This window comes from Apis cerana, linkage group LG11 (assembly GCF_029169275.1).
Source record: "Apis cerana isolate GH-2021 linkage group LG11, AcerK_1.0, whole genome shotgun sequence".
In the NCBI taxonomy this organism is placed as follows: Eukaryota; Metazoa; Arthropoda; class Insecta; order Hymenoptera; family Apidae; genus Apis; species Apis cerana.
The window spans coordinates 1,644,304-1,663,448 of record NC_083862.1 but is presented as its reverse complement, the minus strand read 5'-3'; the positions used below and the strand labels follow the sequence as shown (position 1 = coordinate 1,663,448).

General features: G+C 41.1%; 1 protein-coding gene across 4 annotated transcripts in view; it reads right to left on the bottom strand.

Moving 5' to 3' along the window:
• Positions 1-19,145, bottom strand: part of LOC107997154 (homeobox protein caupolican-like) — a 78,483-nt gene that overhangs the window by 17,531 nt on the left and 41,807 nt on the right. For all 4 annotated transcript variants that reach the window (XM_062081301.1, XM_062081303.1, XM_062081302.1 and 1 more), the window contains exons 3-4: positions 11,022-11,155; positions 371-729 (exon numbers count right to left, since the gene is read on the bottom strand). In XM_062081301.1, coding sequence (XP_061937285.1) covers positions 371-729; positions 11,022-11,155 — 493 coding nt within the window. The remainder of the gene's footprint in view (positions 1-370; positions 730-11,021; positions 11,156-19,145) is intronic.

Here is a 19,145-nt window from a genome sequence, read left to right as displayed (position 1 = left end):
GCGAGAACGCAGTAACTATTGGAGAAACGAAATTCGACCCTTTTTTTGTTCGCAGGTAATAACGAAGAAGGACAGTCGACGAAAGACGAAGAACGATTGAGGTTATATTACATCGGTCGATGTAAAAATAAACAAGTCAGTTTATTCGAGTTAAAGAAACGCGTAACGAATAAATATTTGAAAAATGATCGAATAAGAACGATCTCTACGTTTTATAACCTTGAATATTTCATCTATTTTATACGTATATATCCGACTATTTTGTTTCTTATGGCGTCTTAAAAAATGCATGTATCTATAATGTTTTTTTCAGAAACGACATTTTTCGAAGATTCAAAGGATAATTATATATCGAGTTAAAATTACTCACCATTTTCCTCGAGGCCTCTCCTCGCCTCCTCTCCGACCCTGTCGCCTTGATTGTCACCCGCGAGATCGTCCTTCTCCTTGTTATCCTCCGAGTCCGTGAGAACCGCGTCATCGTCATCGTCGGTTTTGTTTTTCGGCTCCCAGGTCATTTTGTTCTCTTTTTTCAGACGCCGCCGCGCGTTCGCGAACCAAGTGGATACCTGCGTCAGTGTCATCTTCGTAATGATCGCAAGCATGATCTTCTCGCCCTTGGTCGGATAAGGATTCTTCTTGTGCTCGTTCAGCCATGCCTTCAGCGTGGCCGTCGACTCCCTCGTCGCGTTCTTCCGCCGCGCTGCCAAATCGTATCCGGCGCCGTATCTGGAAAGATTGTATCGATTCGTAAATTGCTCTCGATGTATCGTGAAATGGCCGCCCAAAACGGGAAACTATTCACTTGTAAAGTGAATGCGATTCTAATATGCTTGGGAACTGGTAACGTTTCGCTGGAAAAATATTCGTTCGAGTATTCGAACGGTAAGATATCGCTATGCTGTACAACGCAACGTTCGTTTTTCGACGTTCGTGTATCTTCGGCTTGAGTCGTCTTTTTTCGGGCAGAATAACTCTTCGCGCATCAGTAGCGCGAGTCTAAACAAATTCTGCCTGTATATTCCGGTTTTAAAATACATTTCTTGTTTAAAAGTCGACATCTTCCTTGCATTAATCACGAAAACGAATTAATTTCGGGGATAGAAATTAATAATTGGCTTTCGAACGACTTAAAAATATCTCGCGATTGAGACCGATGATATTCCAATTACCGAGCATCTCCTGTCCCAAAACCGACACAACGAACGGTATAAAAACGTAACCATTGTTCAACATTTGTCGAGTCGAGCCACTTCGCTGGAAAAGTGGCATCCTATCGAGGGGTGCGAATTCCCCGTAGATTTTGCCAAGATCCAAAGTGCCAGCCGCTTGGATAGAGTGAAACAGGAATTATCGGTTAGAAAGAGGGAGATGGAAAGAGAAAGAGACAAGAGCGAAACAGAGACAGAGGAAAGTCGGCGTTCCTAGATTCGTTCCCCTGGCCGCGGGCTGGGCGGCCGCGCCGAAGCATCGAACCCTCCCCACACAGCGACATCCTACTGGGTCGAGGGTGATACTCCGGCAAATATATACGGAGAATAAACCCCCAGCGGCGGCGTGATTCCATCGAGCAACCCCGCCACTCACTCGCCGTAATGGCGATTCGATCGATCTCCCTCTCTCCCCTTTTTCCTGCTCTCTCTCTCTCTCGCTCTCTAGATACCTCCTGTTCTTGGCTCCTGCTCTCTCTCTCTCTCTCTCTCGCTGCGTATCCTCTCCCACTGGGGAGAGCTGCTCCCACGCGAGCCTGTTATAGGTATGTACTATTATATACTGTAGCCTAAAATACCTATCGACGATCCATCGGAAGGGTGGCTGATGGTGGTGCGGTTACCGACAACGAAGCGTGACGCGGCTTGACGGGGTGCCGGGAATCGGATTCGGCAAGGACACGCGAGAATAGGAGGACGATTAATGGAAATCCTTGCGCGATTGCCGATACTATGGGTGTTGATCTTGCCGGAAGGAAGGATTGGAGGCGAATGATTTTGCATTCGAGGAGTGGTATTATATCGTTCTAAATACAATATCGGTAATATTTTGAAATACGGTATAATTTAAGTTTCTTCGTTTCATTCAAAATGATCATAATAATGGTAAATTTCTAATTATAATAAAATAAAGAATTAATTTGCTTCAGCTGTAAGGATAAGCAGTTTTGAAAATTCTTCCATCTTAATAAATAAAAATGGAATCTTTTCGAAAAGACGTTCTCCATTTTATCGAGAAAGTCGTAAATTGATTGAAGCACACGGGGAATGATAATTTCGGCTCTCGCGAGGAAAATAAGATAAGATAGAGGCGGAAGGGCGACGTTTCGCGCGTTTCGAAAATTTTACGGCCTCCGCACACATAGGTTTTCGAAATGGAATCTATCGCCGTTTTACGTTCTCGCAGGACGAGATCATCAAAAGATCCTTTCTTACGCGGGAAGAGTTTATTCAAATGGAGACGTTTCCCGCCGACTAAATCGCGTTTTACGATCGCGCGCCTATCCGACCGATTCTGTTCTGACGGTGCGCGACAAATGGCCCGATGAAATCTTCTGTCCAGGCTTACTACAAGTTTAGACGTGATCTAATCTCGGGCTTTCGCCGCTGGAACGAGACTCCCTAAAATATTGGCCGCTCAGGCGTCGCCCAATACCGAGACACATTGTTTTCGTGAAAAAAGTTCCATCCATTGTTCTTCACAATTTTTCTAATCCATTGTAACCACTCTTAAATACATTCCACAAATGATGCATTCAAATATTTATAGTTAAAAAGGATCATTAAAATTATATTTTTGTATATAAATTATAATTTTGATAAATTTTAAAAAGATTCTATGATTGTAGAATTAGAAGAAAGAAAGGAAAATCTGTTTTTGTATACAAATAATTTTGTATAATTGGAAAGTCTAATATTTTATACTTGTATAAAAGTATAATATTTTATAAAATGAAACCTTATACTTATAATGTGAAATTAAATTTTGTTAAAGGAGCAATTCTAAAAATATCCTATGAAGAAAAAATCTGTTAAATACATTCTAATCCACAAATGTATTCAAATGTATATTTGTCTAGTTGAAAAGGATCTAGTTGAAAATAATTATATTTTTGTATATAAATTATAATTTTGTTAAAGAAGAAATTCTAAAAAGATCCTATGATTGTAGAATTAGAAGAAAGAAAGGAAAATCTGTTTTTGTATACAAATAATTTTATATACAAAAATTGGAAAGTCTGATATCTCGACTTATAAAATGATAATGTTAAATTAAATTTTGTTAAAGGAGGAATTCTACAAATGATGTAAATATATATTTGTCTAGTTGAAAAGGATCATAAAAATTAATTATATTTTTGTATATAAATTATAATTTTGTTAAAGAAGAAATTCTAAAAAGATTCTATGATTGTAGAATTAGAAGAAAGAAAGGAAAATCTGTTTTTGTATACAAATAATTTTGTATAATTGGAAAGTTTAATATTTTATACTTATAAAATGAAATCTTATACTTATAATGTGAAATTAAATTCTAAAAAGATTCTATGAAAGGAAAATCTGTTAAATACATTCTAATCCACAAATATATTCAAATGTATATTTGTCTTGTTGAAAAAGATCATGAAAATTAATTATATTTTTGTATGTAAATTATAATTTTGTTAAAGGAGGAATTTTAAAAAGATTCTATGAAAGGAAAATCTGTTGAATACATTCTAATCCACAAATGATTCCAATATATATAGTTAAAAATGATTATGAAAATTAATTAAATTTTTGTATATAAATTATAATTTTGTTAAAGGAGGAATTTTAAAAAGATTCCATGATTGTAGAATTAGAAGAAAGAAAGGAAAATTGTTTGTATAACTTTTAACAAATATGAAAATGGCAAAGACTATTATTAATCATGATTTGTAATAATTGACATAGGGAAGTTAAGTTTAGAAACTTAATATCTTTCTACGTATCCTGTTTCGTTAGTTATGAATGTATAATATAAAATACAATCGTATGCAATCGTAGAATATAAAAAGTAATTAGCCTCCAATCTATTTTCTTTTCCTACTCTTTAAAGAATTGGACGAAAGCAAGAAGAGAAGAGATAACCCAACCCAACCTATCAATAACAATAACGAGTTTAAATATTGAAATCTGGATGATTTATTCCGGATATTCGACACCTTTTTACCAGAAGAAAGTCGATGCCTCGCTTTCTTTTCCCAATCACGAACAATCTCGATCGATAGAAAAAGGGAGAGATAAAAAAAAAAAGGCTGATTTTACAGACGAGCTACCAAGGGCAACGACGGCCGCCTTTCCCTTGTCCAAGGGAGTTTAATAGAGGGTGAAACGTCCTCGAACTTGGACGGGGCCCTGCGCCTCTCCCCCCCTCTCCCCATCGACGCGGTCATCGCCAATCTCGGATGTGGATTGCAGTGACGACGTACGGGGAGGAAAGGATCCCGGATTCCGAAAGGGGAATCGCGGACAATCTTCTCTCCCGTGTTCCTCCAACGACGGCCACACGATCCTAATCAACCGCTTTTTCCCTCCTCCTCCCTGCGGTCGATTTGATTCATCCCTCCGACTTTTGGAGAATTTATCCTCTTCGAAGATATCGAACAATTTTGTACAATTATTTTACGTACATTAGAAAATTTACATCCCGAGGATGGAGATTTAAAAATTACAGCAAGAATGATCGAATTAATTTCCATCCACTCTCAAGATAAATACCTATTATTTTCCTGACAAAATTCCAAATTCTATCCTCCACATATATCGTAGACGAATCAACGGCAGAGACAGGGTATACGAAAAGTTGGCCCGGCCCGAAACTGTATCAATCCGCAACGTGTAAAAATCGCTTGCGAAATGGCGGCCGGCCCCTCTTCTTTGTCGAGAGAGACACGGTTCATATAAAGTTGCGCGAGAGGGCACACCGGTTGGAAACGTGACGACTCGTTCCGCGAATAGCCGGGGGAGTTAGAAATTGACAGGCGGCCTCTCTCTAGATTTTAATCGACGCCCCACGCCTCATTGATATGCGCAATTTCGACTGCCACCCACACGCGCGCCAACCCGCCGCGCAATTATCCACACGTACGTCGCGTGGACGTGTGTATGGGGAGAGGGGGGGCGAGAGCGCGCCGATTTACATACTAAGTGCGGCGTTGCGTGCCAGCGGAGAATCCAACTCGGATGTATCGACGCGATCGCCGATGCAATGCAGATGCGACAACGAGCCGAGAGGCTCTTGTTACGAGGAAGGTTAGATCGAGAGGCATGTTCAAGAGTTCGCGACACGGCCTTTCGCGGGAAAGGGTAAGAAGGGAGAGTACGGATTGCGTGGGCTCGCGATCGATCGTTGGAATCGGGTTCGAGATAGGGTATATTCGATTGAGCGGAATTTTACACTTTTAAATGGATATATAATTACGTAGCTTTATGAAAAAATTTAATCAAACGCCTTTTCTTCCCTCGAGCGAACCCACCATTCCATATTTCGTTCATATTCGGGATCCTCATAACCGCAAGAGTGTGCAGTTTCGTCGAATATTCGTCGTCGGGCTATTCCCCGTCTCGTTGCGTTTCATCGTCCTTGGGAGACGTGCGCAAATTTAGAAAGGCGAAACACGGTCGAACAGGATCGGGAAGCAAACGAGTATTATCCGGGAGAGAAAGAGTATATATATATATATGGTATGCACGTATAAACGCGGAGGGGTGGAAATGGAGGAAAAGAGAGGATATCGTCGAATATCTCCTCTGGTGGAGGTAATAACGACGCGAAAAGGGGGGCAGAGATGAGCGCGTAATACTAGACACCGGGGCCACTCGAGCGACTCATTAGGGGCTTTGCATATGGTGGCGTCAACCTCGAAAGGTTAACCAATATTGGCAGAACGCGCGTAATTACGTCCTCCGGCCTCGTATAGAGCCGTGTATATAGCCTGCCGATAGTTACGCCCGGTCCCGGATGTGCAAACGTTTCCTACCTACCAACCAACCTACCAACCAACCGACCAACCCGCCAGCCCAACCAACCTACCTTGTGCTTGCACCGCGCAACCTACCGCCGCGTCTGCTCCGCAAGCGCTGCTGCATCCGACTGACCCGCCCCCTATCCGTGTAACTATGTACGACTGGTGCGCTACGCGACTACTTCGCCACCTCTTATCTAATCCGAATCTCGCTTCGCCGTTGTTTCTTCTTCCCTTCGTATTATTCTTACGAGAAAGAAAGTTTAAGTAGCGGTTCGTTATTGCTCGCGATAGTTGGTTACACGTGTCCTATTAACCGTGGAAAGATTAAGAGAAGGAGATTAGTTGGAAAACGTGGCTCGTACGTAGCGTTTATTCGTTATATTCGTTTTCGACATTGAAAAGGGGCGGGGTTTAATCTCCTTCGGACTCGGCGGAGCCAATCATCGTAAACTTCTTTAACTGCTCTCCGTTTTTTTGCTATCTATCATTCTCTACGACGATCGTCGTTGTAAGAAAAGTTTGTGCATGGAATAAAGAAAAAGTGTAATATAGATTCTTAACGTTTTAAAAGTATTCGATTTATATTGAAATATATTGAATTCTATTGTACATAACTAGAATTAAAATCAAATTCTAATTTCATTCGCTCGACGAGACAGAAATACACGATTTCTCGTTAAAATTTCGTGCACTGTTTCACGCTACGTGTTTGACATTCGAAACAGAGGAAAAAGCGAGAAGGAGGTCAGAAAAAAACAAAGTTCGCGTTCGAAAATCGAGCGTCAAAAGAAGAGCCATTTCTTTTTCTCCAAATTGACGGTCGAAATTAATTGGCCGATCGGCGGCTTCTCACTCGTCGAGAACGGAGAAAATCGGTCGCAATCAAAGAACGTTCCCCTCGTCTTCTCCGACGGTCGTTAAACGACGAAATCGAGGCGACGCTCTCGAACGCCTGGCTCGAGCTAACTCAATTCCGACCCGATGCGGAGATACCACTTTTTATTCGCCCGGTTAGATACAGACGTCTGCCTATGGAGACGAGAAACGCTCTCTCGCGCGAGAAAGAGCTTTTTCCCAACGATGGAGCCGCGACCGGTCGGGCTCGCTCGATTTTTCTTCGGCGTAGATCGATATCCGTTTCTCGCAAAAAAGAAAAGAAAAAAACTTGCGCCTATTCCTATAATCGACTTTTACTTATACGTAACGACGCCGAGAGCGTGCAAAAGTGTGGAAATCGGTTTTGGAATGACACTTTATAGTCGTGAAACTTTCTGTCGCAGAAGAATGAGGCTGCTTTATCACACTTGGATCTAAATAAATCAATATACAAATTCCATGATAAATCGAACAGCGCGCAGAAAACTTGGAATTTCGGTTTCTCCTCTGAATTTAGTGTTTTAGAGTTTCCCTTAGGAAGATCGGCGGCGTGATTTTTTATTCAGTGAAATAGCGGGGGTGTCGCGAAGAGTTGGAGAGTTAAAATGGGAAGAACAGAAGGGCGAGGGATCTGCGTGAAAAATGGCGCTCACGAATGGGGAAGCTTCACAGGAGATACGTGTGCGGCGGCTCTTTCGCATCTGCGCCTCTCTCGCTCTTCTCTCGATAAAAATTGTTCCAAGGAATAGATCGAAGAGGCGTACGAGACGAGAGGAAAACATTGATCACCCGGTGTCCATTAGCGCTCTCTACGGGGGAAATTAACGCAGGAAGAAGGAATTAAGGGAGCTGTATCGCTTACCAAGCGTGAGAACGAATGAAAATAAATTCCAACTCGCGTTAATTTTCTAATATCTTCGTTCAATCGTTCATAAAGTATCTCAAAACGAAGAGAAATAAAAGTGATTCGAGTGTAAAATGCTTCTTTTAATTAATTTCATTAGAATCTTAAATTTCTTACTAATTAATTGATTAGATCGACTACAGATTGGTAGATTTCGAACTTTGTTACGATAATAGATTTTTTCCAGTAATTTTCCTTTACAGCGATAAGATTCTATTTATTCACCTACATTTTCCGCAAACGCGATAAAAACACGATAAAAACATGTATTATTACGATACTGCCAGATCGGCCAGCCATTTTGTCGATATCCACGAAAGATCGACGAAATTTCACGACTCAACTCCCTAACGAAATTAATACGCGCGTAAACTCGAGCAAATGTTCGAGGGATATCAAATTTCCAAGAATATCAAAATTCCAACGGATCGAAAAAGAAAGAAAACGCAACCGAATTCATCGTCACGGAAGAAAGGATTCGAAAGCGCATCGAGAGAGTTCCCAAAGGACTTGAGAATATTTCTCGTTTCCCGTAATCGGAGAACCTCATCCCCTCGTCCCCCCCACCCTCCATCCGAAATGCAAACCGTCGTCGTCGTCGTCGTCGAAACAATAACGGTCCGTCAGCGACGAAAGTGACGCGAGAGCGAGTGGGAAAGAGAGGGAGGAGGTGGAAGGAGAGACAAATAGAGCGGACGAGGGATAAAAGGGACGAGCCGAGGAGAAGGAGAGAGGTCGTATTATTAAGCAAGTAAATTAATAGAGGCTGTGGAGTGGAGAGGAGGGTTGGATATATTCCACGATAAACAATGCCTACGGTTCGTTCCAAGTTTTGCACACCGAGCCGTAGTACACGTTCGAACTCGTGGATCCTCGCGAGGAGTGGGGAGAAGAGGCGGCGAGGGACAGAGACAGAGCGCTCGGCGGAGAGAATCAAAACTACGTTGCTCGATGCGTGAGCGAGCGAGGAGAAGTGGAGAGGAGAGCCGTGTTTGTGTGTGGACACGAGGGTTGCTAAGCAAAGTAAGTAAAGCACCTGTGGGAGCTTGGCTCGCTTTCGAGGGTGGAAGGAGGTCGCCACGTTAGAGGTGGAAGAGGAGGGGGCAGGAGAGAGAGAGAGAGAAGGAGGACGAAAGAGAGAACAGAGAGGCCTGGCGAACAGGCGAGCCAACCCCGGGAGGAAGCCAATCAATAAACTCACTCACTCGCTCTCCTACGAAGAGAGACCTACTACTGCTCTCCCTACGCTCGCAATGCGACTATATATACAGCCAACCTGGAAGCCTCCATTACGTACGCCCACTCGGCCTGCCTACAGCCATTTTGTAACCGTTCGCCGTGCACGGTTTCCTCTCGAATCTCCTCACCCCCCTTGCGAGAAAGAGGGAAGGAAGGAGAGAGAGAAAAACGGTGGAGGAATCGGAGACGACGTGCCTGCACACACGTTCAAAGATGACGAGAGAGAACCGTGGTTCGGCGAGATCAAAGGAATCGGGAACGGGTCTCGAAGGAGATCTAGCTCGATATCGAATCCTTGAAAATTTTCTTCTTCTTCTTCTTCTAATTATATAGGCCTCATCGAAATTCCCTCTCGCGAAACGAAATACGAAAACGCTCGCGTTATAACGGATGAGTAGCGCATAACGAGGGCGCGAGATAAAATGTGTTTTGAAATAGTGGGGGGGGAAAAAAGGAAGGAAGGAAAAGCGGAAAAGAAACGAGGATTTAGATTTACGAGGCAGGGAGGAGAATAATCGAGTGCCCCGTGGGGAACCAAGTGTTTCCAATTACGCCTAGCGTCGAAATCTATGTCAATGTCTCATTTTGTCAACGGCACGCGACACATGGTTTTCGAAAATAACCCTCCGCGTTCCCACGAAAGCCCCGCTCAAAAGATTCCAAGACCTCGCGCGCCATCTATCGGGCCGGGTTGTTTCCCTCCTTTTCTCGCGTCAAATATTCTCACGAAGCAACGAAACTCTCCGATTGTGAGAGCGTTGATGATTTCTGAAGATTCGACATTGCATTATGAAATAACATAGAAAACAAATTCCAACGAGCGTGTAAAAATAGTTATAAATAAATATCGAAAAAGAAAGCCTCTCTTCTTCCCTCTTCCCGCGTTTCGAATAAACGAGCCGTCGGCCGAATCGAACAAAGCAACTTTCTCCCCTATAATTTTAATTCCATCCTCGATAAATAATCGTTCCACCGTTCCGACAGATTTTGATATATCGCCGTTGTATCGCGATACAACGGATCCGCGAGCGAAATAAATATCCGTCGTAAATTCGGCCGTCACTTTTTCGCCCGTGGCCGGCCATTATTAATCAAAACACGGATCCGTAACGAAAATATGGAATCCGTTGAAAATACACGCGTGGAAATCACTTAACTCGGCCGATATACAATATTTGCGGCGAACGGTGTCGTCCTCACTCGACTCGCCATCGATATTCCGCAGTCTCCCTACAAGATGAAGTACAAGGGTCCTCATGTTGACAGCACCCTCGTAACTCTTATCCACGAGCGGCAAGAACGAGCATCCGGTTTGCTCGTCACCCTTCTTACGGATTAATTGTCGGCCACCTTCGGTGGACGTGCGTTGTTTTGTAAATATACTACTTCTTCTACTTTTTTTCTCCGGGGGGACGAATAAGATTGAAATTGGGCAAAGAATGATTCGTAGGATCGGTTTGGAGATGAATTTGACAATTTGTTTCTCTTACGAAACAAACGTATCTTGAATTTTTTCCTCCATGTATCTCTCAATAAAATTTTCATCTTGATCAACCTCGTAGCAATGATAACTTTTATATCTAATCGAGCTACGATATTATAGCTCAACCTCGTGATTAATTTTTATATTAAAAATCGAGCGATCTAACGTTGATATGAAAAATAATAAAAAACAAAACTATCTTGCTTCAAACAGGGAAAATGCAAATGAATTTTAAAGAATCTCGTTGAACGATAATTTTTATTGGATAAAAAGAATCTAAATAAAAAGACCGTTTGAAATAAACGTCAACGGACCGCTTAAAGCTACGTATGTACCAGTTACATCGAGGGAAAGATATTACGGATTCGCGATAACGATAACCATTTCTGCCGGGATATGTGTAACGAGTACGAGAGGATCGTGACTCTTGTTTTAATGGCGGCTCTCGAAAGCTGCGAGAGAGAGAGAGAGAGAAACGCGACTGGTGGTTTAATCTAATGGAACCGAGAGACCATGAAACCTGGTGATAAACTTACCCGTAGGCGGCCAGGGTTGGATCGTAGGGGTAGTAACCCGTGGCGGCAGGTTGAAGGGCGGCCGTGCCCCATGCTGCACCCATATCCGCCGTCATCCCCATTCCCGTCGTGTCCTTCAATCCGTACGGATTTCCCTGCAATCGAATAGCATAATTAATTACTCTACCTGAGGGTTGCAAGTGTAACACGTTCGTTTAAGGGTGGAAAATTTAACGAGAGGGAAGAAATTTTCAATTTGCACGAATTATAAGTATATTTGTTTTAAATGTTTTCGATTGTAATTTTATTAATTAAGAAAATTAAAGAATTTTAATAAAAAAAATACTAAAGATTGTTATTAAACGAGAATTATTTATATAAAGGGAGGTGCAGACACAATCCATCTTCCACCCTTTTATCTATCCGTATATTAAGGTCAGTTGAGAGAGGCGGTTAAGACCTGGCAACGTAACATCTAGCATTATTGTAAACACTGAATACTATATGACAGCGCTACACCGACTTTTAAAACGATGATCGATCAAGTACAAGCAACGACGGTTACCAAGAACGAATACATTGTCTCGGAGTACCTGCACTTTCCCTCGAGCTGAAATAAATACCACTACGGTATAAAACTCGACAACGTGTACCATTTATCCGTACGATTACACGCGACGTACCAGGTATCTCGTATGCGTATGTTAACAAGAACGACACAAGCACGTGAATCGCGACCGTGAAGAATGATACCGATGGTGTTATTTTTGCCATTGCTTCGCGACTAATTTCGTCTCGAAACTTGAATATACGTATCGAACGGTCTGCACTCGGGTGACACGATTTATGCGAACGGCCCGTTCGAAATAAAATCGATCGATCCATCATCTTAATCGGCGATTTCACAGCAAATTCGTTGCGACGAATCAGTCAATCCATCGACAACTGACCGACCGTCCGTTAATCGAGGTACACTCGCCAAAAGATCCCATCGTAACGTTGATTCGACGATATTTATCCGTTATATACTTGGCACTTATCCCCACCATCGAAAATAAATTCTCGTTGGATCCAATAAGAAGCCAGAAATTTCACATAAATTTCTTCAAACGTTCAAACTCTCTATCCCACTTCGTCTTTCGCTATTCTCAAATAATCTGTCACTCTCTACGTTCACGAGTCACGGTCCGCGAAGAAAAAGTGAGGATCGAATTTCGCTTCTCTGCAGTTATGGATGGCTCGTGGCCAATCCCTAGCAATAGGCTTATCGCTTCGACGCTTTTTTCGCTTCAGAATTTTATGTTCCTTTCGAAGAAAACAAAGAAATCGAGAAGAAGCAAAATAAACTTTGCGAGTTGGAAATTCGTTTCCCTGGCATAAATGTTGTTGAATTTTAACACTTTTTCGCTTAGTAATCCTTTCGAAATTAGAGAAGAACACAAAGGGGGACGCTACAAAGCGCGTCGTAAAGCGCCTCTCGCGCTGGTAAAGGTAAAGGAGGTAAAGGTTCACAAAAGGATCTGGAAGAAAAAAAGAAAAAAAGAATAGAAAGCCAAGTTTCAGCGAGAAGAAGCACGAAAGGGACGGTGGCGGCGCGTTCGGTGGCTAATGGTAGCACAATGGGATATTATTAGAGCGAAGGTTTAAAGGCATTTGGCGCCAGGGAATTCCGTGTTACACAGAGATCGGTGTCGACTCATTCGACCAGCTTCCACTCTTATTTTCTCTTCTCGATTCGTAGCTACTTTTGTGCTTCTTTTTTCTCCTTAATATGCAAAAAAAGAAACGGAAGAGAGGAAAGAAGTACGCGATGTTTGTCCCCCTGTTGCTAGTCCTCGATACGTATCCTTTCTACGGAGGTGATTTTAATGGTGAACCGCGGGTGGTCCAGCGTCGACGCCTCGAACTATTGTTACCGAGCATGGAACGGTCACAAACCGATTATACGAACGACCGTACATTACGTAGCAATAAGTATACGTCGAATTTTCTAAATCCCATTAAGACTCTCGTTTTCAATAAAAAAATTCTGATCGTATGATATAAACGTATAATTGTTTATTCTTGAATCGAATTAGAAAATACGAAAAACAGCTTCGATACTTACGAATCAAAAATATAGGAGATATTACTGGAAATTGACATTTTAAAAATCGATGAATGTACGAATGTTCGTTGATTTCGATATTCATTTTCCAAATCAGATGTAGAGAGTGGTATTGAAAATTAATATTTTTAAAGAGTATTTCTTACAATTATTTCGAATAGAAATTGATATTCTATTCGTAAAAACTATAGAGACGGTATCTTCCCAGGTGTTTGTTCAGCGTGTGTCACGACATATTGTGTGGAAAATAATATCGTGACCGAATATCGAAGATTCATGCTTGCAGATACGTATATCGATAGATCGAGTTTTAAAACTGACGTGCAGTTTGAATGCACGTGACGAGAATTTATTAAATAGTAAATGAGACACGTATCAATTCGATTAATGTTAGATTTCAGACCAAATAAGCGGGAATGGTGTTTATTTTTTTTTTTTATTGTCCATGATTTTAACTGATACGACGATCGTGTTGCGCTCGAATAAAGGGTGAGAATGATTCACGGGAAAAATTATACGGATACGACTTTTACATGCACGTTTGTATTATACTATTGAGAAGGAACAGTCTCAAAAATTTAATATTCGATGTCATGCGATTATTTCGTTATTTCTCTTTGTGATAAAAAAAATATAAAAATTGATTGTCAAAAAAAATATTCGTGTCACTGCAAAAAAATAAAAGTTATAAAATTTATCATTAAAAATAGATAATACATTTTGAATTAATTAGTAATGACAAAATTTGAAATTAAAAAAAATTCATAGAGAGAAAATATAAATTATATTATAATTAGAGAAATTATGAGAAAAAGTAAAAGAATAAATCGATGTAAATTTACATCAATGGTAAGGAGAAAGAATATATAAATTCATCTTATGAATATGAGCTTTCTAGAAAAAGAAATTCAATTCTGAAATTTAAATATTATTTGGAATTAAAACGTTCTTGACTTTTCAATTCTCTATTTCTATTTGGTATCGAAAATACCAAAAAATATCTAAAAAATAAAATTCTACGATAGAAATAAACCGTAGAGAAATCTTTTATTTTCGCAAAGTGAAACGATATATGAAAAAAAACAGTATTTCATGTATGGAGGATATTTTAATGAAAACGGAAAAATTTTAAGCAAAAAAATACCGAGACACTTAAGGATTAATTTTTTTTTCATTATATAATTTTTCTAGAAATGTTAATTACATATAATAAAAAAGAAGTAATTTTTTTAAACGAGACAAAGTATAACGGAAATAAATTCTATTAAAATTACTAATTCGAAACTTAATTGAAATGAGAAAACGTATACACACGTTTATTAACATATGCATCGTCGAAAATTCATCTGACGACGGAGCGTAACGCCAAGTTGGTCGTTTCGCGAAGTCTGGGTCAGCGACAAAAGACAACCGGCGGAAAAGTTGGCTGAATACAAAGAGGGGACACAACGACGTGACACGAGACCCACAAAGTTAAAAAGTTCGAGGTTCGTCTAGCAGTTGTCTGACGATAATTTAATTAACTGTCTGAGGGGTAGGGCGCGCCGAAGGGGAAAGGAGGGTATTTAGTATCGATGTGAAACGATGATGAAGCCGTAGAGACGCGCGGGACAACAGTTTTCAGAAGCTTCCATCGTCCGCGAGTAAATTTCGCGAGATTAAAAATCCTATATACTATTTATTTTAAGCTCTTTTACACTACTCGTTCTTTCTTGCTCACCGGAGAAGACAAGAATCAAACAATTTTAAAAATTTCTTACTCTTGATATGAATTCTATCGATATATTTAACGTTAATTTGATATTCGTCGAGCGTTCTTTGTTTAAAATTTGTAGGATCATGAATTTCAAGAATACGGAATTTTATTTATTGTGTGCTCGAGTTTTTATCGCGAGACTCCCCCTTGAAGTCAGTGAGGCGAGTAATTTCACGCTGAAACAGTACGTCATAAATTTCCTCGAGTACTTGGGCTTTCGATCCCTCTTCGTCTTTTCGCTACCTGTCATTCTCTATGCTTGCCAATAAAGATAAACTAAAGATCAAATTTCATTTCGTTATGAGCGAACGAATACACTCTTGCCTAAAAAGATCTAAAAATACAATTTTGTTAGGGAATATAAATTTTAGACAGACAGAGTTTTGTCAATTTTCAACTCAAAAATTAAAAACTTAAAATATTTCGATACGTTTCAAAAAATAAAAGAACGATGAAAAAAGGACATTTTTAAATAAAGAGAATAGTATGTACAGTCGGCAATGCCATTTTTTTTTCTTCTTCTTATTTATTCCAGAAGAGCTTTCGTTGGACGAAGACCACCGTGCTCGCCCTAAAAAGGCCGCTTTTTATTAGTTCCTTTATCGCTCTCCGCTCTCGCGCCACCCACTTCATTCAATGCTAATCCGATTCTTATTATATTATAATGCTCGTCGAAACGACGTCGCGCCGCTCGAATCGTTGGAAGCGCGTGCTTCCCGGTCTCAACGGTCCTTCTCTTTCCGATCGAAATAGACCAAGATTGGTGAAAGAAGGAAAGAACAGGAATAACGGTGAACGGCGGGGAGAGACAAGTTGAAAGGAGGAAATTTCGCGCCGCCATCGGATCGCGTCGACGCTGCAGTTTGTCGATGACCTTATTTGAGTCCCCTCATTACGTAAGAATTTCATGTCTCTGAGCTTCGAGCATCGCTTGGATAATCGTTGAACGGATTTCAACTCGGCATTTGAAACTTTCGAACCCTTATTCGACTTCCTTCTTCTTCAGGGCTTCTTTTCCGCGTTGGCGGCGATCGTCGTGGAAATTTTCAAAACCAAAAAAAAGGGGAAAGAGAAGATTTAAAGGGAAATAGTTCGTTCTTGGTTAAGTGGAAAATAAAGCGGGGTTAAAGCACGATGAAAGAGGGGAGAGTGATGAAACACCTGCGAACGTGAAATTTGTTCCCCGAGAGACAAAAGTTTTATTTCATTTTGTAGCCGATATATCCGAGCAAGCCGATAAGATTACGTTATATTCGATATACGTTACTAATAACTTCACCCTCTCAGATAAGATTAGTTTATGCGGCGAGCAACAACTATTTCCACACGATAACGCAACTTTATTACCGATTCTGGTATTGGCGGGGCCGTATTTTCACGCCATCATTGCTTCGCCCGCTTTATCACACGCAGCGCGAGGTGTAAAGAAAAATGTTTCGCGAGTTTATGGACGTCCTCTTAATATGGACTTGCAAATCGATGCTAACTTGCCTCGCGCGATATACGAGATATCGCTAAAGGCTCGCGTTTGTGGAGCGGCAAAGAATTAAATGTTAGATGGACGCGATAAAAATTTCCTAAATGTTACCAGATGTATACGTACATACGATTCATCATTAACGATGATCATATCGAGTAATTTATACCAGTTAAAGCTCGTGTTTTGCGCGATAATTGAATTACGAAGAATTAGAAAAGGAGAAAAGAGGTGGAATAAAAGTTCCAAGTATCATCAGATTATATCTTAGTCTCGTGTTTCTTAAACGATTATTAATGAGATTAAACGAGACTGTACTAAAGGCGTTTATACAAACTTCTTGAACGTTATTAAATGAATCTGAATAAGGTTGCATTTTATAAACGATTCATCCTATAAAGAGGTTAAACGAGGCCGGTATCGAGAGCCGAGGGTTCGTGAAAATTCTCCAAATTCCTCGTGGTCTTCCGCTTATGACATTCCAGCGGTTGGTTGTCGCGCTCGTTTGCCGCGGGAGGCTGCTGAACGATCTCGTCGCGTGCACGAAATTGCACGACGCCGCTGAAATTCCACGAAGGGCTGCTGACCAAGGCGGGCAAAGGCCGCGGGCTAGCTGCAATTTATTGCGATAAAGGTGCAAAGCTATGACGTTTGACGCATCGTCTCAGGACAAATGGCATTCCTCGAGCGTCGATCGGTCAAGCCCGACTAATAACGCCAACTACCGGATAGGGGATCCTCCGATATAAGGGACGATCGTGGGTGGTTTCTTCGGATCAATTTTATCATTGTGTCATTTACTCGACGTTGCATCCACGTGTGTGTTTTATTTTTTTCTATAAGCGTTGAAAGTGATCTTTGAAATTCATTCCGAAAAATTCGATTACGAATATTTTCCATAAGTCCATCCGATTCGTATAAAATTAAGCGCTAAACAGTGTTTTGTCAGACCGATAACAGATTCCAGTATTAGATACATGCAAGTATCTTTTCCTTTCAAATATCGAATATGTTTGAATACTGGTCAAGTATATCGAATAACTCACGTCTACATCAAACTGGAAATATAATACAACGCAAGATCGTAAGAAACGCGTTTCAATTCGTCATTAAACGTCACCGTATGAATTACCACTAGTCGATGCCACTATTCATCATTACCGCTACTCGATACCTCATAACCTCGCCCTCCCTCCCTCCCTCTCCCTTCCCCCACTCCCGACCCATTGCATGCTCACAGGAAACGGAGTGGGGAGAGAGAGCCGCCTAGTGGTGGGGAGGTTAACCTTGAGCGACTAATTTCAACGAGCCTGCTGCCGCCGTATCTCTGTATTCTCCTCGAGCATTGCTCTCTCTTTCTCTCTCTTCCAAGCGTCCTAAATCAATTCGAACCGTTTCCAGAGCTCGTCTGGCTCAAACTAGCAGGATTGTTACACGAGGTTTCAGCCATAACGAATAGAAGGGAAATAAAGATCGGCGGGAAATAGGCGTGTATTTACGCGGATACGCGTTTACATACATTAGCAGAGCGAGCGTAGCGCGAAACACGCGTTTCACAGAGGCAAGAACCGTGTAGGCACATTGTATCGCATGCGAGCCGCGCGTAACTGCCAATTATAAGAGCGTAAACGGTCCGCGATTAAGAGTGCTACGTGTGTTACGCTTATCAATGAGCCGTAAAGTAACGCATTTCGCGATATCGCGGATCGGAATGCCGCGCTCTTTCGTCCAGCAGACATGCGACCGAGCAGATTCGAGCGGATGCGACCCAAGGAGAGACGGGGCAAGCTTTCGATATTTCCATTTATTCGAACGATCGCGTGGGATCGCGCGACAACGTCGGTGCAGAGATAAGGAAGAAATATTCTTTCGAGCCATTGGAACGCGTAGATCTCTCCATTACACGTGGTCCGCGGCGAAAGTGAAATTTCGAGCGGATAACCAGGTTTGGAGAAATTTTTTTTTTCTTTTTTTTTTCTATTGGGAATATCTTGGATCATTTTGATCTATGATACATATCTTGAGATTTGATTTATTTAACTCAATTGATGTATCGGGTATATTGTGTAAGACTCTCTTTTTCTTGTTGTTAATGAAATTTTTTTTCTTTCCAAAGAATCGCGCTTTAAATTTTTCCACAATTCTCTTACGTAGCTTCAATACGCAATTCAATTTAATTAACGGAAAACAGCAAAGACTGGACGACAAACCAGTCCATACCGAGATCTGTAAGTAGGTTCGCTGCTACTTTTGCTTCCTGCCTCTCTTCGTTTCCTCTTTCGACCAATTTCCCGGTACAAATCGGGTGAAACGCAATTTTTCATCGAGTCGAGGTACGATAACGTTCCTTTAATCGGCAATTTGTGAACAGTATTAGCAAGGAACAGTGACATAATCGGTGCGCGTTGCGTGGAGAAATATCCAGGGAGCAATTAACATCCGTTGAAACGCTGTGGTCCGTGAAACGAACTGCGAAATCACACCCCGACCGTTTAAATCCGCATTCCTCGCGTTCCGCGCTCCCTCCCATTGCCAATAAAACGTCGATCTAAATTAATTTGTCGACACTCTCTGACTGGCCGTAAATTAATACGCATATAATCATCCATCGCGCATCATGAAAATAAAATTCCATAAAATTTTATTGCAATTTGTTGAGAAGAATTAGAAATTGTCTTATTATTTTATTATTTTAAATATATTTGAAATATTGCGTTAATTTTAATTAATGAGATTATCGATTCGTTTATTCGATTTAATACGATCACTAATATTAACAATACTTTGCTCACGTGTAAATGCTTT